We start from the raw sequence: 23,900 nt of genomic DNA, 5'->3' as shown, positions 1-23,900 counted from the left end.
GTAAATCTTGTATTGGAGCTTCAAAATGCCGGCGTCAGTTTTTTAGATGTACCTGATGCAGCTCCTGGCATGTTCTTCTACACTGCCCATTGAACCAGTGTTGGTCCCCATCTTGAGAATAATAATAGAATGGGGGATATGCTGGGCTATTAGGTTACAGATTGTGTTTGAATACAATTCTGCTGCTGCTGATGAACCACAGTGCCTCGTGGATACTCAGTTTTGAGCTGCTAATCTGTTCGCTTATTTAGCACAGCACTAACACCACACAACACGATGTGTTATGTCCTTAATGTGCAGTCAGAACTTTGTCTCCACAGAATTGTGCTGTTGTCTTTTCTACCAATACTGTCATGGATAGCCTGTGACTGTTAGATCGTTAAAGCTAAAGTCAAGTTGGGTTTTTCCTCATGGGTGGTCTGTAACCACCTGCTGCAGATTCAATCTGGCAGATATGTTGCTAAGGACTTGGTCGGTAATAGCATAAAAACAGAAAATGCTGGAAATACTCATCAGGCCTGGCAGCCTCTGTGAAAATAGAAACAACATTAATGTTTCAGATTGCTGGCCCTTCATCAGAACTTTGGAGAGAGGTGATAGTGAGCAGGAAGTTTTCTTGTCCATCTGATGCTGTAAGACTTTATGGGGTTCAGAGTCAGTATTGAGGACTCCCAGTGTTGCTTCTTCCTGACTGCATATTGTGTTGTACTGCTACCTCTGGTGAGCCTGTCTTGATATTGGAATGATGGAGGAGTCCTGGACATTGGCTGTAAGTTAGAATTCTGGATCAGCTCTGCCAATTTTGGCACAAGTCCCCAGATACTAGGACTTGGGTATGCCTCCGTTATTTCCAATGCTTAGGTTGAGGACATAAGTGAATGAGATGCATTTTTAACAGCAATTAACTAGATTCACATTCATCATTACTGAGACTAACTTTTTATTCCAGATATTAATGAGTTGAATTTAAAGTCTCCAGCTGCTATGATGGGATTTGAACTCAGAATCTGGAGCATTAGTTTAAGCCTCTGGATTACTGATCCACTAACATTGCTGCTATGCTACTGTGAAAGTGTCATATGTAGCTTTCTACATATTCTGTGCACCTGAGTTGATTTTGCATGGTGTCTGGTTCCAGTACTGTACCATTTTGAAATGAATATTCTGTGTCGTCCACTGCTATTCGCAAAACACATGAAGAAAAGATCTGTAAAATATTCATTTATTTGAATTGTAAAAGGAGAGATTTGAAATTGGTTGGACAATAAAAACCCTAAAGTTGGCCATCAGCAAAATATTCATATTGTAATAGAATCCCCAATTTCTTACTTGTGATTTATGGATTGATTAGGTTCTTAATTTTCATAAGCAGTGAGTCCCACTAGTATTTTGGTCACACTAAAGGTCCCTGTTGTCAACTCGATTTAACATGAGTTTATCTTTGTTCTTCCAGGAGTTTCACTATCGTCCTGTTGGAAGCGATGCATGCCTACCTTGTGACTGCTATCCCATTGGCTCGTTTTCCAGGTCATGTGATCAAGAAACCGGCCAATGCCACTGTAGACCAGGAGTGATTGGACGTCAGTGCAACCATTGTGATAATCCCTTTGCGGAGGTCACGCACAGCGGGTGTGAAGGTGAGAAATGTTCCCTAGGTTTTTTTTTTGCTGCTTACCTGCTCTTGGAAACAAATTTAGAATTGAGTTTTACTCTTGGACAGCTGGGACGCTTAAATAACTTGTGTCATAAGTGAAATTCTAAATCTGCACTGATTTGATTTTCACAGCGCTAGCATTATGTTAAAAAAAAATCTTTAAAAAGATGTTTTATTGGCCTGGTCTCTCCCTAACATTGCTAGGGTTTCATTTTGAAATTGACGTTTCAAGCAATGGTGCTCGTCCATTGTGTATTTTTGTGTGGGCATATAAAAATAGTTACTATGAACAATGTAGTATATGCTGAACATGCTCAGACCAAGTCCCAGTGTCTGCTGTTTTAGTAGTGGCATTAACTTGTTTAGAATGAACAGCTTAATGCTTCATTTAAAGGGAAAGGATTGGGAGCAGAATAATGTTTTACTAAGCTGCTGAAGCAATTGATCTTGATGCTGGAAAGCACAGCTGTTTGCTTCTCAGTAATTCCTTCTATTGACAAAGCCTTAATCAACCTCCATTTATGTTTTTAAGAGTATAGCATGTTAATATATTGATCTGACCTGTAAACCTAAAGGGTAGTAAAATGTATTTGATAGAGAAGCCAAAGGAAGATCTTAAAAAGGAATACACTATCAGCTGCTGCAAGCTAATTGTAGAGATGATTCTCATGAAGGACAAGAGCACAGTTGGGTAAAGAACAGTGTGTATAAGGTCAGGGTAAATGTTCTGTTAGATTTGATTTGATTTAATTTGATTTATTATTGTCACATGTATTAGTATACAGAGAAAAGTATTGTTTCCTGCGTGCTAAACAGACAAAGCATACTGTACAAAGAGAAGGAAAGGAGAGAGTGCAGAATGTAGTGTTACAGTCATAGCTAGGGTGTGGGGAAAGATCAACTTAATGCAAGGTAAATCCATTCAAAAATCTGATGACAGCAGGAAAGTGTGGAAGTGTTAGTGTGGAAGCTGTGTGATCAATAGAACAAAAACAGATCACTGTGGATGCTGGAAAATGTAAAATAAACACAGTGAATGCTAGAAATGCTCTGTATGTTGGGCAGTATCTAGAGCGAGAGAACAGAGTCAACATTTCAGTTTGGCAACCTTCCATCAGATCTGGAAGAACTGAGAGAATTAGCAGTTTATAAATACAGTAGAGCTATTGGAAGGAAAGAATAAAAAGGTCCATGATAAGGCAGGAGTGATTAAATGATAAAGACGATGGTGGTACAACAGAAAAGTGGATGTTGATAGGACAATAAAGAGATGGAGGCAGTAGCACCACTGGCAGCCCTTGCTGTGTGAGAAGATGTCAGGGAAAATGGGAGGAAATGTCAGAGAAAAGCCGAGTTTATGATCTCAAGTCCTTAAACTTCGTGTTAAAATTGGGAGGCAGTAAAGTGCCTTGTTGAAAAAATTTGATGCCGTTCCTCAAACTTCCAAAGATTGAAGAATCCCATGATATAAAGGGTCCAAAGAAAAGGAAAATATTATCCCATGACTGCCAATAATATGACATTTCAGAAAAGTATACGGGTTAGGTTATGAAATATTCAGGAAATCTTTATAATTTAACGCTGCTTTCAAAATGCTGAGTCTTAACTTGTAGAAATCATGTCAAATGTGAGCCCTTTGTATTCCACTCCAGCAGGGAGTCCAAAATATATCAACCAATATTCACGATAAGGCCACTGACCTCCACAGTTCCCCCCTCATTCTTATAAAGACTCTCTATTCCATTCTCCTGCTTTATCTGTTGCTTCCATTCTGGCAATGCAACCTTCCATACAAAAATTTCTTAATATGACTTACTTTTCCCTAAACTGAGAACTCTTCTCCCCATCCCTCAACATGATAATCACAGCTCTCAACCATGTCTGTTCCCAAACTTCTGTTCTCATTCATTCATCCCCTCATTGAGAGTTTCCCTTTTCTTCGCTTTCTACCCTGGAACCTCCACATTCAGTGGAATATTTTCTACCACTTGCAGCATGATGCTATCGCCAAATGCATCTTCCCCCTCTCTTCACCTTCCACTCACTCCCGGACAATGCCCACCCCGCCACTCACTCCCTCATAATGCGCAACCCCCTACTCACTCCCTGACAGTGCTGACCCCCCCCCACTCACTCCCTGACAATGCTCACGCACCCCCCCACACCCACTTCCTGATGATGCGCACTCCTCACTCACTCCCTAACAGTGCTCACCTCTCCATTCACTCCCTGACAGTGCTCACCCTCCCACTCACTCCCTGACAGTGCTCACCTCCCCATTCACTCCCTGACAGTGCTCACCTCCCCATTCACTCCCTGACAGTGCTCACCTCCCCATTCACTCCCTGACAGTGCTCACCTCCCCATTCACTCCCTGACAGTGCTCACCTCCCCATTCACTCCCTGACAGTGCTCACCTCCCCATTCACTCCCTGACAGTGCTCACCTCCCCATTCACTCCCTGACAGTGCTCACCTCCCCATTCACTCCCTGACAGTGCTCACCTCCCCATTCACTCCCTGACAGTGCTCACCCTCCCCATTCACTCCCTGACAGTGCTCACCCTCCCCATTCACTCCCTGACAGTGCTCACCTCCCCATTCACTCCCTGACAGTGCTCACCCTCCCACTCACTCCCTGACAGTGCTCACCCTCCCACTCACTCCCTGACAGTGCTCACCCTCCCACTCACTCCCTGACAGTGCTCATTCCCTTCACTCACTCCCTGACCATGCTGACTCCCTCACTACTCACTCTGACAATGCTCATCCCCCTATTCACTCCCTGACAGTGCTCACCTCCCCATTCACTCCCTGACAGTGCTCACCTCCCCATTCACTCCCTGACAGTGCTCACCTCCCCATTCACTCCCTGACAGTGCTCACCTCCCCATTCACTCCCTGACAGTGCTCACCTCCCCATTCACTCCCTGACAGTGCTCACCCTCCCACTCACTCCCTGACAGTGCTCACCCTCCCCATTCACTCCCTGACAGTGCTCACCCTCCCCACTCACTCCCTGACAGTGCTCACCCTCCCACTCACTCCCTGACAGTGCTCACCCTCCCCATTCACTCCCTGACAGTGCTCACCCTCCCCATTCACTCCCTGACAGTGCTCACCTCCCCATTCACTCCCTGACAGTGCTCACCCTCCCCATTTACTCCCTGACAGTGCTCACCTCCCCATTCACTCCCTGACAGTGCTCACCCTCCCCATTCACTCCCTGACAGTGCTCACCTCCCCATTCACTCCCTGACAGTGCTCACCCTCCCCATTTACTCCCTGACAGTGCTCACCTCCCCACTCACTCCCTGACAGTGCTCACCCTCCCCATTCACTCCCTGACAGTGCTCACCCTCCCACTCACTCCCTGACACTGTTCGTTCCCCCCACTCACTCCCTGACCATGCTGACTCCCTCACTCACTCACTCTGACAGTGCTCACCCCCCACTTACCTCTCAATAGTGCTCACTCCCCCCTACTCACCCCTTGATAATGCTCCCCTCCCCCACTCACTCCTTGACAATGTTCATCCCCCCAACCCTGATAATTTTCATCCTCCCCACTGATTCCTTGACAATGCTCACCTCCCCCCCCCCCCAAACTTGCATCTTGATGATGCTCACCCCCCACTCATTCCCTGACAATACTCAGCAGCCCTCACTCTTTGACAATGCTCCCCCATACTCATTCCTTGTCAAGGCTCACTCCTTCCACCATCCCCAATAGAGGTCAACACCCTCATCACACAGCAGTGCTTCCCCTCTCATTCCCCAACATTGTACACCTCACCTCTTTCCCTGGCAATGCTGCATTCATCCCTCCCGCATCCCCCAGCAGTGCATGCTTCCTGATTGCTGGGCTGTTGTAGGGTGGTTGACCACTATCGGGGTGGGTCAACACTTGGGTTTGCAGGGGTGGAATGAATACTGTCAACGGGTATGGGGGTGGTGAGCACTATCGGAGGCTGAACATTGTCAGGAGAGGGAGGGTGTGAACAAGTTTGGGCACTGTTGGAGGTGGCTGATTTGCATTGGGGTTGAGCGATGTTGGAGATCCCAGTTGCTGCCATGCTTTACGCTGTTCAGTGGGCTTCACACCTGCTGTGAAAAGCTCAAAGTATAACCAGGGCAAGTATAGAGCAAACATCCCAAGTCACTACCTCCCTTTGTTGTAGGGAAGTGTGCAGCAACCTTGGCCAAGTAAAACCGACTTTTGGAAGTTTAAACTTCCTGTATAAGTTTGTGCATGTGTGCTCATTGGGACTTTCTCAGAGTCCGAAGGTGCATCAGCAATTTGAGTTGCTTGTCACTCCCCCACCGGATGTTTTATACCAACGTACGTTACGTTCTTAGAATAAATCCTCATCATAACCCTGAAACTCACATTATGTGTGTGGTCCATTATCTTTAATAGGTCCACTATGTGCAGTTATTATGTGCTATATTTGACGAGCTAGTGCTGCAACAAATCCCCATTATATCTGAAGATCAATGATTGGATCAATTGAAGAGATTCTTACAGTTTCACTGCAGCTTTTAGTGTTTTAGATGGTGCATTTACATTTATGCAGCATATTTCACTCAGGTACTTGAACCCTGTCGAGTCTTAAAATGCTGTGTAGCAAAATAAGAGGTGAAATCTAAGATTAACTGCTGTAATGTGATTATAATTTGTTCCACAATGATTGAATTGTAAATACATCACGCAGCAATAAATATTATTCTAAATTGTCACGAAGCTGCAATAAAACTTAAGGGTTGTAAAAAAAAATAGAATCTGAGCTGAATCGTGAGTCCCAGTAGTGTGAAGGCAGCATGGGCATTGAGCATTAAGCAGCCAGAGCTGGGCTAAGACCTCTGCTTCTATGAATGTTGCTGTGGAATGAGATACTGGGAGGCTTGTGAAATTTCTCTTCCCGCTTTGTGAAACAGTGAACTCTGTATCAACGGAAGTCCTGAAAATTAGCAATAGATGGTGCACAGAATAGTGGACCAGTCATCCTATCACACTATGTGGTGTTAACATTCCATTTAACGAGCTGAGAAATATTTGTATAGTGCCTTAAATGTCCCTTAACATTTTATGTGAGTTAAGCACCTTCAGTGTATGATGTGGGGCATAGAATATAGAACACTACAGCACAAACAGGCCCTTCGGCCCACGAGTTGTGCCGATCACATCAACACCTATCTATAACCCCCAATCCCATAAAACCCCATATACTCATCCAGAAGTCTTTTAAAAGACCCCAGCGAGTTCGCCTCCACCACCACTGACGGCAGCCGATTCCACTCACTCACCACCCTCTGAGTGAAAAACTTACCCCTAACATCACTTCTGTACGTTCCTCCCTGCACCTTAAATCTGTGTCCTCTCGTAGCGACCATTTCAACCCGGGGAAATAGCCTCTGAGAATCCACCCTATCCATTCCTCTCAACATTTTATAAACCTCTATCAGGTCGCCTCTCAACCTTCGTCTCTCCAGGGAAAAGAGACCCAGCTCCCTCAACCTAACTTCATAAGGCATGCCTCCCAGTCCAGGCAACATCCTTGTAAATCTCCTCTGTACCCTTTCAATAGCTTCTACGTCTTTCCTATAGTGAGGCGACCAGAACTGCGCACAGTACTCCAAATGAGGCCTGACAAGGGTCTTATAAAGTTGCAGCATTACCTCCCGACTCCTAAACTCAATCCCTCGATTAATGAAGGCCAGTAAGCCATAGATCAGCTAAATAGTCAATATCTTTTCCCAAAGGAAAGGGAGTCTAAACTAGAGCGCATAGGTTTAAGGTGAGAGGGGTGAGATACAAAAATGTCCAGAGGGACAATTTTTTCACATAGAGTCTGGTGAATGTCTGGAACAAGCTGCCAGAGGTAATAGTAGAAGCGGGTACAATTATGCCTTTTAAAAAGCATTTAGACAGTTACGTGAATAAGATGGCTGTTGAGCGATATGGGCCAAACATGGGCAATTGGGACTAGCTTAGTCATTTAAAAAAAAGGGCAGCATGGACAAATTGGGCTGAAGGGCCTGTTTCCATGCTCTAAACCTCTATGACTCTCTGTAGGGAAATCCAGAGTCAATATTCATACAGTCAGGTTCTACAGGTGTTAATGAAATAAATGACCAATGGTGTTGGTTGATGGATAAATATTAGCTGTAGTGCCGGAAACCTGTCTTTGTTCTTGTCTAAGTAGAACCATAGAACATAGAACATTACAGTGCAGAACAGGCCCTTCGGCCCACGATGTTGTGCCGACCAGTTAAAAAGCAATGACCCTCTAACCTAAACCAAACCCTTTCCATCCATAAACCTATCCACGGATCTCTTAAACGCCCCCAAACTAGGCGCATTTACAACTGCAGCAGGCAGGGCACTCCAATCCCTCACCACCCTCTGGGTAAATCCCTCAGTCTCTCCTCACAGGACCTCCCCTCCATACCAGGCAACATCCTGGTAAACCTCCTCTGCACCCTCTCCAATGCCTCCACATCCTTCCTATAATGTGGGGACCAGAACTGCACACAATACTCCAAGTGCGGCCGCACCAGAGTTTTGTACAGTTGCAACATGACGCTGCGGCTCCTAAATTCAATCCCCCTACCAATAAACACCAAGACACCGTATGCCGTCCTAACAACCCTATCTAACAACCCATGGGATCTTTTATCTGCACTTGAGAGGCAGATATGGTTTAACATCTCATTGAAAAGATGCCACTGACAGTACAGCATTCCTCCAGAGTTGCACCGAAATGCTAGCCTACATTATGCATCCAAGTATCCGGACTGGATCTTACATAGTGGGCATGGTGGCACAGCGGTTAGCACTGCTGTCTCACAGTACCAGGGACCTTGGTTCAGTTCCCAACTTAGGTGACTGTCTGTGTGGAGTGTGCACATTTTCCTTGTGTCTGCGTGGGTTTCCTCGGGTGAACAAAGATCAAAGAAAATTACAGCACAGGAACAGGCCCGATAAGCAGCAATCAAAAATCAGTAGAATGATGAGCCGTAGAACAATAACAGTAGTATACAGGCTGGAGGAAGAATTGGTCAAACTGTACAATGCTCAGGTCTAACTACACCATGAGTATTGTGTCCATTTACTGTGTCTTGTTTCCTGATCTTTAGTATAAAAGTTGAGGGTTGGAGGAAGAAATGTGAGTTTTTCTGCTTGGAAATGAGGCATTTGGGAGGTAATCTTTTAAAGTCTTTGATAGTTAAAGAATATTAAATTTACATCAATAACTTTAAACTAAATTGAGAGAAGACAGGGGGAGATGGGTTCAAATTAGGGCTGATGTTAGAAAGTACATCACACAAAGTGTTATCATAGAGGAAATGGGCATTCAAATACTGTGTTGGAAGTGGAAAACCCTGGACTTGTTTAAGAAAAAGAGTGGCTTGATGTAGTTGCATTGCTGCCAGAGCTGTGCAGGTGCAGCTGTGCTGTTATGATCTGTGACATTATTGCGAGCAACCAAGTAGGCAGCAACCAGGTGCAGAGGTACTTAATAAGCTGCCATTCAATACTTGGCGTGGACGTGGGAAGAGTCAGTCAGAATCCATGGAATCAGATTTAGTGGCACCTACAGTTTATTTTGTATTTTGGTATGTTTGATCACAGTTGGCATGTTAATTCACATGCATCTCATACCTAGCCTGGATGTTAGAGTATAAGATAGATATTGTAAATTGTTTTACCTTGGGGAAATAGTGAGAAACCAGGAAATGGCAAAGAAGTTAAATAAGTTGCATCAGTCTTCATTGTAAAAATACTAAATTATCCAGGGGCAAAAGCGGTGGGGAAAACAAATACAATGGCTATCACTAGAGAATATTTACTAGGGAAAGTAAAGGGCTAAAGGCTGATAATTCCCCTGGGCCTGATCAGTTGCAGCATAGGATATTAAAAGAAGTAGCTACAGAGAGTGGATACACAGGTAGTAATCTTCCAACACTCTTTAAATTCTGGAAAAGTCCCAGAGAATTGGTAAACTGCTAATGTAACACCCTTATTCAAAATGGGAGGTCGCAAAATTCAGGTAACTGAAGGCCAGTTAGTTTCATGTCTGTCATTGGGAAAATGTTAGACTCCATTCGGAAGGATGAAATGGTAGGGTATTCATAAATACATAATATAATCAAGCAGAGTCAGGGTGGCTTCAAGAAGGGGAAATAATGCCCAACCAATTAATTAGAATTCTCTGAAGTGATAAGGTGCAATATATAAGTAAAGGGGAACCAGTAGATGTAATATGCTTGGATTTACAAAGAGATCAATAACGTACCACACAAAATGCTACTAATTAAGACAAGAGCCCGTGGCGTTGGGGATTGTAATTAACATGGATAGAGGATTGGCTCACTGGTAGAACAGTAAGAAGTCTCACAACACCAGGTTAAAGTCCAACAGCTTTCAGAGTGTCGCTCTTCCTTCAGGTGAATGAGGAGTTGTGTTCACAAACAGGGCATATATAGACACAAACTTACAAGATAATGGTTGGAATGTGAGTCTCTACAGGTAATTAAAGGTACAGACAGTGTGGGTGGAGAGAGGGTTAAGCACAGGTTAAAGAGGTATATATTGTCTCCAGCCAGGACAGTTTGTGAGATTTTGCAAGCCCAGGTAAGTTGTGGGGGTTGCAGATAGTGTGACATGAACCCAAGATCCCAGTTGAGGCCGTCTTCACGTGTGCGGAACTTCGTTATCAGTTTCTGTTCAGCGATTCTGCGTTGTCGTGTGTCATGAAGGCCACCTTGGAGGACGTTTATCTGACAATCAGAGGCTGAATGCCCGTGACTGCTGAAGTGTTCCTCGACAGGAGGAGAACATTCCTACCTGGTGATTGTCAAGCATTGTTCATTCATCCATTGTCATAGTGTCTGCATGGTCTCCCCAGTGTACCATGCCTTGGAATATCCTTTCCTGCAGCGTATCAAGTAGACAGTGTTGGCCGAGTCGCAAGAGTATGTACTGTGTACCTGGTGGATGGTGTTCTCATGTGAGATGATGGCATCCATGTCGATGGTCGGGCACATCTTGCAGAGGTTGCTGTGGCAGGTTTGTGTAGTGTCGTGGTCACTGTTCTCCTGAAGGCTGAGTAGTTTGCTGACAAACAGACCAATGTCTGCAGCAAACTACCTGCGAGCTTGACAATCACCAGGCAAGAATGTTCTCTTCCTGTTGGGGAACACTTCAGCAGTCATGGGCATTCAGTCTCTGATCTTCGGGTAAGCGTTCTCCAAGGCAGCCTTCACGACACACGACAACAATAATCCCTCAGCAGAAACTGATAGCCAAGTTTCGCACACATGAGGACAGCCTCAACTGGGATCTTGGGTTCATGTCACACTATCTGCAGCCCCCACAACTTTCCTGGGTTTGCAAAATCTCACTAACTGTCCTGTCTGGAGACAATACACATCTCCTTAGCCTGTACTTAACCCTCTTTCCAATCACATTGTCTGTACCTTTAAGACTTGATTACTTGTAAAGACTTGCATTCCAACCATTATCTTGTAAATTGAGTTTCTGTCTATTTGTGCTCTGTTTGTGAACACAACTCCTCACTCACCTGAAGAAGGAGTGACACTTTGAAAGCTTGTGCTACCAAATAAACCTGTTAGACTTTAACCTGGTGTTGTGAGACTTCTTACTGTGCTTACCCCAGTCTAACGCTGGCATCTCCACATCATCACTGATCGAATTAGGAAAACGGTGGGCATTTTCAGGATGGCAACCCAATGCTTAATGGGAGAGGGGGGAAGCTTAGCTCACCAGGGAAGCTGGCTGCTGTGCTCTTTGAGCACCATTGCACAAGCATCCCGATCTCCCACTGTACATGGAGCTCTCTTGCCGTTCCTGCCCGCCCCATGGTCATTGGGACACCAGCTCCCCCCCGCCTCTGCCCCCGAACCAATTGCCCCCGTACTGGTTTACACCTCCACCCACCTCCCTGTCAATCATCCCAATCTGCAGAGTTTCCTTCCCTTCCTGATCACCACCTCTGTGGAGCTTCCCCACAACCTCCTCCAGCCATTGCTCCACTCCCGTTCAAACTATGCCTCATTCGGGCCCCACCCCCTTTGCACTGCCACTAGCACAGTTATGGTATTGTTCTGAATCTAACTCTAGTATGGATCTGTAATTTTATCTCTTCCAAAGTATAATTGTTATTAACATAATGATCACTTACAATTATACTTAAACTCCATTCTTGAATATAGTAAACAGGAACACTGGGTTGCCCTATAATGGCGTTTGGTGAATTTAGATAGAAGAGCGTAGGAATGTAGGTGGGAAATCATATTAAGGGCAGAAGAAAACAACTGTGAAATGAGAAAAAAAAATGCAACAGCACTGAAGAACAGCGGATGATTCACCGCTCACCCTATCCTACAACTACAACAAATGGCATCCATATACAAGCTATTTCATCATAGACTCTTGCTCATCTATTTCATCTTCTAATCAACAATGCCACACAAGTATATTAATCTCAAAGCATTCTCAGACTGGGTTAAAAAAATACTGCAAATGCTAGAAATAACTGCCAGTCAAACAGAGTCTGAAGAATAAAAATAGATGTGCATTTCAGCTAAAGCTCACAACGCAGTTAACTGGGATGTTAACTGAATGTTCACATTCACATTCTGATTAAGCTGCTGAATCCCCAGAATAGCTATCTATTCTTAAGTCTCCCCAGTGAAATAAAGTCTCTGTAGCAACAGAATGATTTTGTCCTGTGGGGTATAAACTTCAATCCTTTTCTCAATCGGCTATTTGTACTTCAATATTTCTACAAAATTAATCAACACATTATCTGCTGCTTTTTATGGCAGTCAGTTTCTTGAATCCACTATACTTTTAGTCTCCCAACTCATTTGAGACTCTGTCAATTTGACCCTGTGCTGTCTTGTTTTCTATTGAATATCAAAGCTAAAAATCCTGTTCACAGCTGCATTTTGTATGCATCGCAGCATTTTATAAAGTCCCTTTCAACTTTCTTACAGAAACCCAGTGAATCTGTCTTTATAAATCCAGAGCTATAAGCTGAGAATTGTTCTTGCAGTTCTTCTCTAAACGCTTCCAATATATCAAAGGGGGTAAAATTTTCCGGTGGTTCCACCAAAACACCAGTAGTTTTGAACTGTTGTAAACATTGCTGCACATTGCTTGTGCCTACTTTCAGCAAGGGACGCTGTTTCCAGGATGGCCTTGTGAGGATGTAACCTCCATCACCCTGAGAAAATCCTAGGTGTAGGAGGAACCTGGATTGCCCACAGCTCTACAGAGCTCAATAGAAGTTTGGAGGTCCGCACATTGAGGGTAAAAAGATGTATCAGCCTTGTAATGAAAGGATAAGTCTCTGGAGCAGGGAGGGGGAGGGGTAGTTCACAACAGAGAAACAGTCTGGATTCCCAAAGGTCGTAAGTTATTTTATCTTTTAACTTTTTTGTGACTACAACCTCCTTAAAAGGGAGAGTTGACAGCTAATTTCTGTGTTGATGTGGAAGAGTGCAGACCAACCCATCCATATGCCCATCTGCCCCCTTCAAATGTGGTGCCTTTATTTAATTCATAATCCAGCAGGGTCAAAAGGGCACAGGTGAGTGCATACTTGAACTTTGACCCCCATTTATCTTTACAATTTGGATGCACAGAATTATATACAGCACATATGGGGCCTCCCCAGGTTCCAAAAATGACATAATCAGTGGTCCTTGAGATTAATTCTTGTGTTTCATTATCTATATTGCTAATAGCTTACATTAACTAGAAACTATTAGTGAGTGATGATAATTGCACTCAAATTATTTTCCTTTTCATCTTTGCTGATGCGTGTTCCTATATTTTTTACACATTTGCTGTTTTCTACTCCCATGTGCATTACCCTGCATCTATCTACATTAAAATCCACCTCCGCTTCGTGGCTAATCTACAAAATTGGCATACGTTTCTTCTAACTGCTGCTTCCTCCAGACCCAAGAGATCCAGGATCAGGCTGTGAAATAGATTAATTGCAAATAGGGAAATGGGATAAGGGATTGTGGCCTGCACAATCCTGTCACAGAATACCTCTTTGCCAAACCTCTTCATGTGAGGGCCTAAGATATGGGCTCCAAAACTGTAGGAGGTGCGCATTAATGTCTGAAGAGATATGTTCTCTGAACCTGCTGCCAGAGGGAATTCCTTCTCTTACCCCCTCCTCCACCGATGTTCTTTTTGCACTGGATGTCATCTCTCATCCAAGCAAGAAACTTCTGTTGCAGACCAGGAGCTTAAATAACTGATTTTAAAAATGTGTGGCTCTCCTGCTGTAGTTAGTGTCAGGGTATGGAAGGCATTTTGGCTTTTTTGCAAGGTATGCCGTGGTCAGGAAATTGACTGCGTTTCTGTGCTACGGGCACCCTCTTGAGCAGTGCTGCTTACACTGCTTAGTAGAAGCTTCTGATACCTGCTATATATCTAGCAAAGACTCAATTTCCCAGTTGCCTAATGACCAGCTTGTGACTGACTTCTGGATGAGAAGCTAATTGTCACTGAGACAATGACGCATCATGAAGTAACGTCAACTTGCAGTAACAGATTCAATAATAAGTCCACAGTACTCTAGGTCACTTGATTAGCCAGCTAGTCTGGTTCTGTAATGGGATCTGGAGGGAAGGGTGTCATCTGGAGCTTGCATTCTTCTCAGCTGGCTCTAAACAACTTTGCAAACCAATGGTTTAATGAATACACTGGTGCTTGTTAGGCAAGTGGCAGAAAATGTACAAGTGCTTTCTGTGGGTAGGATCCTCTTTTCTATTAGTTAAACTCTACTTGTATTGTAGATCACTGATAAGTAATAGTAATAGTTAACAAGTACAAAATGTTAGTTTGATCCATGAGGTCATCTGAGGAAGTCTGTAGCTTATTATCTACTTGTATATGGTTTTTAAGTAAAACTATTTTTATGGTTCATTTTGTGAAATTTGCTCTGAAAAGAGCGGTTGTTACTTTAAAAGATTCTTTAGAACTGTTTGGCCTCGATGGTTCGGGCAGCGTACTATGCCTGTGGTCTGAAGGAATGAGTGGCACAGGTGGCAGAGCTAGCAAAAACAGAACTGATGAAGGGTCATCCAGACTCAAAACTTTGGCTTGGTTCTCTCTCCACAGATGTTGTAAAGACCTGCTTAGATTTTCCAGCATTTTCGGTTTTTGTTTCAGATTTCAACATCCGCAATATTTTGCCTTCATCTTAGGTGACAGAAGTAGTTTGTAGAATGGTACATGTCAACATGTTTGCTGCTCATAGCATACTATGCGATTGAAGACTCATGTACATTGGGGAAACAGCTGCAACCTGAACATCGGACTTACAGACCATCAAACCTGCTTCAAACGTAGTCAATGGGACAAGTTAATTATCATCTAACACACTCAGCTTAAGAACTATTACATCCAATGGTCCAACTCTAGATTTATCACGTCCATCTCGCACTGCCTTATAAGACATGTCAGGGAGGCCATGGAGATCTGCTAACAGCACAGAGTGCCCCAAGACAGTGGCCTTCACATTAGTGACATCTGACAACCCTTAATGTGTAGAATGGATGGCAATCAGCAGCAAGACTGTTAACATATACTAACCTGTTTCAAATACGATAGCTTGACCTATCAGCAATGACATCCCATTCATATTCCCATCTTCCACTAAATAGCACTACCTATTGCAGTCATTCCTTTAGGTGACAGACAGAATACACTGCCTAAAACACCCAAGGCCTACCAGTTCTTCTAAAGAGCTCTTTTAAAGTAACAACTGCTCTTTTCAAAGCAAATTACATGTGGTTTAGCTGTAAAAATCATAATACTCAATGTGACTGCTCTCAACATGAAAACTTGCCAGCACCTTTTATACGATTTTGCTTTTAAGCTGTACTAAATGGGGGGTCCGTAACACATGCTGCAGACACATGCTCAAACAACATTAAATATTGATTATCCAAGTGAACTGTAGAATAATTCTAACATCATCATGGACAGCAGCCCTCAGGGAGAGGACAAAACCAAGGAAATGTATTTCAGGAGCTTTTACAGATGTGAGCTGGTGATCTTGATAATGTGACAAACATAGCAGTTCTAGTTTCTCCAGTACTTATTGATTAGAGATGTCCTGGGAAAGCGGAATTTGGGGAGATGGAACACAAGGGCATGATTGACTTTGAAAGATTTTCTCTGGAGAAAGAGCTGCAAACCTCACTTGGTCTCAAATCTACGGAGAATCTAGAAGCAGGAGTAGGCCATTCAGCCCCTTCAGCCATTCAGTTAGATCATGGCTGATCTGTATGTGAACACTTGGTTCTATCTAACCCACATCTAACAAAAAATCTATCAGTCTCGGGTTTGAAGTTTTCAATTGACCTCACCCCTAGAGCCTTTTAGTAGGAGAGCTTCCGATTTCCACTACTGTTGTGTGAAGAAGTACTTCCTTTCATTATCCCCGGGTGATATAATTTTAATGTTAAGGTCATGCATTTTTGTTCTAGACTCTCCCACCAGAGGAGATAGAATAATTAGATGGAAGCTATGAAAGCCTTCCGTCATCTTAAACATCTCAATCACTTGAATCAAATATCATGGAATATTTTTTAAAGAGGGGAGGAGAAGGGTTCAAAATCTAAAGTTGTCGAACTCAACGTTGAGTCCAGAGGACTGCAATGTGCCGAACCATCTTTATCCCCAGACGCACAATTCACAGGTCTCTGGTTTCTCTGGCCCTTGTTCTTAGCTGCCTGAGCTTCTTGTCTTTCTCCCTGCATCCTTGCACACAGTCAGCCTGCAGAGGCCATGTTCATCACCAATTGTTTCCTGGTTGTCAGTGTCAGCATCTGCCAGCTTCATATCTTACCTTGTATTAAAGGTGTGAACACCCAGAAGGTTGTAACCCAGTGTTAGGGTCCCAGACCAGAACCCTAACATATATTATGAAACCAGACTGGACCCCAACAATTTTTCTATTTTGGCATTAATGTGAGGAAACGATGCTTTGCACCAGGAGTAATTTCACCAACAAATTAGGGATATTTTATCAAAACAAGCTTTTTTCACAACACAGTTTAAGCATAACTCTAACAAAAGGAAGCAGTTTAACACTTAACAGTTGAACAATCTTTAAACATGAAATGAAACAACTCCAATTTCTAACTTAAATACTATTTCAGTTCCAAATAAACAAAATTCTTCCTATAGGCTCAAAACCCACTTGAAATAGAGTTAGCAATCACAGATATACTTGCTGTAACTTGGACTAATGGTCCTGGAGCTTCCAGAGAGATCTTGTGGTGAGAGAGGGAGCAGATGTCTGTCTTTAAACAGCTCCCGTCAGAAACCTGTTTTTCTCTGCTACAAACCTAGCTCCTTCTATTAGTCACATGAGCATATGACCCTTTATACCTAAACTCACCTTCCATTCCTTTAATCAAAAAAAGTCAGAGGGCCTTACCCATTTATGAACAAAAGCCCATTAGTTTTCTGCTAAGTAAACACTACATTGCTAAAATGAATAATTATCCTGCTTTCCAGCATCTGAGCTATTGTTTTCCAGACACACTGAGTCCTTGCAAAAAAAACTTTAAAACGTTCTGCAGATCCATAAAATATATAAATAGCACAGTATCATCACAGCCAGTTGCAGGTTACTGTATCTTTGGATATGCAGCTATCATCATCTGATGAATGTGGCCAAGAGAGTACATACATTGCTAACTTAATAAGGAGTGTTATGCTAATGTAAGTTCACACCTCTGTGTTGGTGACCTTGTCTTGTGAAGGAATACCGACAATCAGACTGAGAAGTTGAAATTTTTTCACCTTTTTTCCTGCCTAGCATATATTGAGACTTCTTACTAGCATATATTGTCCAGACCTCTCTGCTGTGGAGGAGTGCACCGAAGACACAGGTTTTGTAAGCTCCAGTTTGGTGTTCTCGGCCAGGTTGATTTTGCTCCACACTCTCTTACTCAGCTTGGCCATAACAGCTACACCTTTTGCAAAGGGTGTGTTGATTTCAGCACCAAGTCACAAATTGCTGGTGATTGTCAAGCTTTAGATATGTGAAACTCCCAACAACCTCCAGCACCACAACAATATAAAAGCAAAATACTGCACCATGTTGCCCATGTCGATAGATGGTATTATGGCAACATCCTGTACCATGATATTTGCCTTCCTGAGGCCAATGGTCAAACTTTACAGATAGTGTCTGTCCAATTTCTACTGAAGGTGTTGCTCTGTATGGATCATCAGCATAAACCTCCGATGGAGACTTGACGCACCTTTATCTTGGATCTCAGGCAAGCAAGGCTGAACAGCTATCAATCAGTTCTGATATGTGAATAGGCACCCTCTATAGATGATACCTGAAAGCATATGACAAAAGCAAAATGACAAAAATGCCAGAGCACAACTCTGTTTGACCCCAGCAGCTCTCAAAGCCTTCCAGTGTTATCCCATTGTAGTTGACCTTTCCCATCATGTTGTATTGGAAAGAGGAGATCACTTTGAACAGCTTCGGCAGGCAGCCAATTTTCTGCAGCAGAAATTGAACACCTGTGCTTCTGTGCCTGGTGAGATCAATAAAGGCAATATTTGTTCACAGCAGTTCTCTGCTCACACAGCGGCTGGACTGAGAAAATCATGCCAGTAGTAGATCTTCTAGTTCTGAACCCACATTGGGATTCAGGATAGATGTGTTCAACCATGATCGGCTGTCTGACTAGGGCAACTACTTTTCCAATGATGCTCTGCAGAGATGCCTTGATAGTTGTACAGTTGCCTTCATAGAAATCATAGAAACCGTACAGTGCAAAAGGAGGCCATTTGACCTATCGTGTCTGTACCGACAACAATCCCACCCATGCCCCATCACTTTAATCCCACCTATTTACCCTGCTAATCCCTCTAATCTAAGCATCCCAGGACAATAAGGGGCAATTTAGCCTGACCAATCTAGCTAACCCGCACATCTTTGGACTGTGGGAGAAAACCCGCACCTGGAGGAAACCCGTGGAGGCGCAGAGAGAATGTGCAAACTCCACACAGAGACTAACACAAGCCGGGAATCAAATCCAGCTCCCTGGGGCTATGAGACAGCAGTTCTTATCACTGTGCCATCCTTGTTCTTGTACACTGTTGCAGTCTTTGCAACTTTGCAATGTTCAAGGTGTATCTTGATAGACACATAAGCGGGAGGCGAACAGAGGGATAGAAACCTTGTATCGGTGCAGGCTTGGTAGGCTGAAGGAGTTGTTCTGTGCTGTATTGTTCTTTGTATGTATCCTGGGGCACTGACCCCTTCTTCCAGCAGAGTCGGAGGTGCTACCTACGTGGGCTTCCAGTGTTTGACGAATTTGGACAGCATAGCATCAGCACCAGGAGTTTTGCTGATGACAAGCAAATCACTAGCTTTGCTAAGCTTTTCCACTGTGTTTACATGACAGGCAGTCCTCGATGTCAGGAACTTCATCTATGACAGTGAATACGAAGTACTGTTCCGCCCATCTCTTCAACTGTTGATTGCAGTCAGTAACAACCTCCCTTCCCTTTGCTTCCAAAGGAACTGTTTGCTGATGGACCTGTTGCCTTTTTGATCTCTTCATACACGCCCTTAGCGTTCCCTGTGTTGAAGGGCATATGGACATTCTGGCAAAGTTGTAAATGGTAACAGTGCAGCAAAGGATTCTGTTACTTCTTGTATCCAGTGTTGCAAAAGATGGCTAAAGGATATTTAAAAGATGGTTTTCAGCCATATGCCTTGGCTGCAGCTGTAGTAGAGGCCTCAGTGAAGGTCAGGAATTCTTCCAGTGTAATGCAAAAGGCACCAAGGCTGTGCTTCTGGATGCATCTTTTTTTACAGCTACCATTTAAAAATCCAGCCCAGTTCTGCTAAATCACAATATCTAGGTTATTTCATCTCAATTTAAAATACCATTTTAATGTTTTTCTATTGAAAATTAATATTATGATTAAAATAAAAGAAAATTATCAGTGCCAAATTCAGCTTTTTTTTGCCTTTAGCAGTTTCTGTAATTCAGAAACAATAAAATTCTTCCAAGTTACATCTTAATTTTCCACTAGTGGTAACACAGTGGTTAACATTGTTGTCTCACAGTGCCAGGGACCCAGGTTCAATTCCCAGCTTGTGTCTCTGTATGTTCTCCCTGTGTTTGCGTGGGTTTCCTCTGAGTTCTTCGGTTTCCTCCCACAGTCTGAAAGACATGCTGGTTACATGCATTGACTCGAACAGGTGCCAGAGAATGGTGACTAGGGGATTTTCACAGTACCTTCATTGTAGTGTTAATGTAAGCCTTTCTTGTGACCAATAAATAAACTTTAAACAACCTAATAAACAAATTCCTGGTCGATTGTACAATGACTGACTTCTAACATAAAACAGATACTGTTCTGGAAATCCTCTGAAATGGCTCAGGAAGCTACTGAGTTGAAGGGCAATTAGGGATGGGCAATAAACGCTTGCCTTGCCAGTGACACCCACATCCCATGAAAGAATGAATAAAACTAGTGGGCAGGAACTGAAGCAAGAAATCAAACGTGGGAGTTTTTGGCCTTACCAAGAAACCAAGACATCTTGCTGTAAATTCTGCTGTTTGTGCATGAGGAAAATATTTTTCATCATTATTTTTCACAGCGCTACTGAAAATTACACACTTCTCCTCACATCCCTGTAGATTTATTTAATCTGCTTGGATGCATTTTAATGAGACCATTTCAGTGAAATCTAAGTTTGCCACTGAAGGGGAGTACTGTCCGTCTCTAAGGCAGTGAAAAATTTCCACTTCCATTCTTAGACTAATGCTTAAGATTTCTGAGAGATCTTTGCATCTTCAAAATACTATTAATGTGTACAATTTTTATTCTATTAAAATGCAATTTTGCTAATCATTCGAAGGCTTTGGTGGCAATATAGGGATTGTGGGCTGTAACAAAGGGTATCATGGACTGATTTTTGGTCATTATCTGATACCTCATTACCTTACTCATTGTGAAAGACACCCATTTATATTCATTCTGGTTGACATGACTGATTCCAGGAAAACCCTGCACAAATTCAATTATTCCTGCTCTTGGAGATAATTGTGGGCTGTATGAAGTGATTTTAACTGCAGCAGCATGTAACAAATGAATTGATTTAAAGGAAAAAAAAGCGACTGTATTATTTTGCTGATTTGACATCTTCTGTTGTCTTCTTCTTCCGTAGTGATATATGATGGGTGTCCCAAATCGCTCAAGGCTGGTGTTTGGTGGCCACGAACAAAGTTTGGACTCCCAGCAGCTGTCCTGTGTCCAAAAGGTTCCCTTGGTGAGCAAATAATCTATTTTATTGTATTCTCAAAATAGATTTCTCTCTCTCCTTACAAGTTGGTGCTGTGATCTGTTCAGTCATACACTGTCAGAAAATGATCTGATTGGCTGAACAATGTGCATGCATACTTAATGGTGGATGGGCAACTTGTTATCCTCTTCAATGGAAGTGAGAATGGAGACTTCCATCACGGGTTGAACCCAAGGGCAGCAATTTTTGAAAGAGAAATGAATGGAAATATAGGTCATGCCTCTGACAACTGCAACAGGATCTGACTGGAAAGTAACAGTACACGTGTGCTTCAATAAAGAATTGAATGCTTCTGGATAAATTTAAGATCTTCTCTCTTAGTAACATCCCTCGGATTTTGTCCATACTGTATTAAGCCACCACGCTATAATAGTTGATTTATTAGTCACAAGTAAGGCTTACAATAAACTGCAATGAAGTTACTGTGAAATTCCTCTAGTCGCCACAATTTGGCGCCTGTTTGGGTCAATGCACCTACCCAGTATATCTTTCAGACTGTGGGAGGAAATGCACGCAGGTGTGGGGAGAACGTGCAAGCTCCACACAGACAGTGACCCAAGCTGGGAATCGAACTGGGTCCCTGGAGCTGTGAGGCAGCAGTGCTAACCACTGTGTCATTGTGCCGCAAATATAGTCTCTAGCTGAGCTTTCCTGTCCTAATAATGTGTAGGTTAACAGTGCCATTAAACATTTCAAGGCATATCATAGAAATATTATATAAAAACAGTGACACTGATATACATATGGAGATGTTAGATCAGGTGACAAAAAAGCTTGGTAAAGAGGTTGGTCTTAATAGTGTCGTAGAGGAGGAAAATGAGATGGAAAGGGAGAGAAATCCAGAGCTTAGGGCGTACGCAGCTCAAGATAAAAATAATGATATTTTGACCCCAGTGGCTGAATCCGAGGTGTGGTTATCCACAACTTCTACTGCTCATGCTCAAGGTACAGGAGATATCTACTTTGGGAAAGGGTTTTTAGTAATTTGGGAAGAGCTAAAGTCTAACATTCACCATTGGTGGGGTGTTTGAGCAGAAGTACTGAAGAAGGAAGAATTAGATCACTGTAGCCATCTTGGAGGATTGTGGGGATAGAGGAGATTACAGAGATGGGGAGGAATGAGGCCACAGAACAATTTGAAAACGAGGGTGAAAATTTTAAAATCGACACTTCGCTGGACCAGGGGCCAGCATGAACAGGGATTACAGGGGAACGGGACTATATATGAGTTACGACTTCAGCAGGAGAATTTTGGATCATTTCAAATTTAAAGAAGACAGAATGTGGGGCATGCTGGAATAGTCAAATCTAGAATTATCAGTAGCTGGGCTGAGGGTTTCAGGAGTGAAGTTGAAGGATGTTAGGTTGGTACAATGTACAAATTAGTGAATATCTGGCAATATTTATATCTCCGCTTCATTGTCTTTTCCTGCATTCACATGAAGATTCTTGAGAGCTACGGGGGACCTTGATCTACTGTAAACCAAACTGCAGCCTTTGAGGTGAAAATTGAACCCAAACAGCAAAATGAAAGATAGAACCAGTCAATCCAGCTGCAAAGAAAAATGGATATTTATATTTCAAAATCAGTGGCTAGCATAGAATGTGTACAACCCAGACACAGAGAATTTCACACAGCCACACAAGGTCCCCTGTCACAGTTATTTTAGGATATACTTGTGGGAATACATTCAAAAGCAATACAAGGTTTTCAAAATCAGGAAGAGAGAGTTACTGCAAACTGTTCCCAAAGGTGGAATGATTGAGAACCAGAAGACATTGATTTAAGGTGGTTGGCAAAATAATTAATGGCGACAGGAGGAAAATTGCAGCGAGTGGTTAGGATCTGGACAGCACTGTCTGAGTGCACTGGAGGTGGATACAACTGGGGCATTTAAAAGGAAATTGAATAAGCACCTGCAAAAAAAGGGTGGGTGAGTGGGACAAGCTGATTCGATCTTGCAAACAGTCGGCACAGACACAATGGACTAAATGTTCTCCTCCTGTGCTGTAACCATTCTGTGATTCCATGATATGATCTTGGGAAATTGGCAGCCTAATTTCCGCTATTTTCAATTTATATTGAGGCACTGCTGCCCAAGATGAACTTTATACCCCTTAGGATTCTCCAAATCCTAAATTCCTATTAATGAGTACAGTATCTTACAGGTAGTGGTGAGCAAAAAGCAATCTTAGTTCATTGCGGGTGACTACCACAACTGACCTCTTGCAATGCAAATTAATTATTTTGGAGCTTTAGTTTGTACTGAAGATGTTATAATTTGCTTCTGCAGTTCAGACTTCAGATTTAAGGTATTGATAGGTCAAAAGGATATAGATGAGTTAAGTGAGTGGACAAGAACATTGGTAGCTGGAACATAATGTGGGAAAACGTGTGGTTGCTCAATTCCAGAGTGGCAGATTTCTCAGGGCTGGAAGTTGCTTTGGCTGGAGGTTTGACCCAGAGCCACATTTTTCAGCCAACTGTTGGCTGCACAGGATGGCGACCTGCCCCACGAACTGCAGGCACAATTAAAGACTCCGGTGCTTGTTAGTTAGACAGGCAGGAGACCTGGGGCCTACAACAGGTTGGCAGAAAATATCTGCTCTGGAGGAGAAACCCCACCAAGAAGATCATTGGAGCTCTGCCTCTCCTTCCCATCCCATGGCGCCATCTTTGTCTCACAAAAGCTTCTCCCCTGAGCTGCTGCTGGGACAGTGCCTCCATTTTGCTGGTTGCTTCATCATGTGGTGGAGCAAGGGTCAGCCATTATCGGCAGACTGTCGATGGTACCATTTAAGTGGCCTATAATTTGGTATTCAGTGATTGAAATTGGC

The 23,900-nt window shown here is 43.1% G+C and overlaps 1 protein-coding gene across 1 annotated transcript in view; it reads left to right on the top strand.

The window, feature by feature from the left end:
- Positions 1-23,900, top strand: part of celsr3 (cadherin, EGF LAG seven-pass G-type receptor 3) — a 241,665-nt gene that overhangs the window by 142,280 nt on the left and 75,485 nt on the right. Inside the window, exons 16-17 of the mRNA XM_080186571.1 lie at positions 1,454-1,637; positions 20,928-21,029. Coding sequence (XP_080042697.1) covers positions 1,454-1,637; positions 20,928-21,029 — 286 coding nt within the window. The remainder of the gene's footprint in view (positions 1-1,453; positions 1,638-20,927; positions 21,030-23,900) is intronic.

This window comes from Carcharhinus amblyrhynchos, chromosome 3, assembly GCF_965287045.1.
Source record: "Carcharhinus amblyrhynchos chromosome 3, sCarAmb.v2.hapA, whole genome shotgun sequence".
NCBI classification, from domain to species: Eukaryota; Metazoa; Chordata; class Chondrichthyes; order Carcharhiniformes; family Carcharhinidae; genus Carcharhinus; species Carcharhinus amblyrhynchos.
The sequence above is the reverse complement of the archived record's forward strand: the minus strand, read 5'-3'. Positions and strand labels throughout refer to the sequence as shown.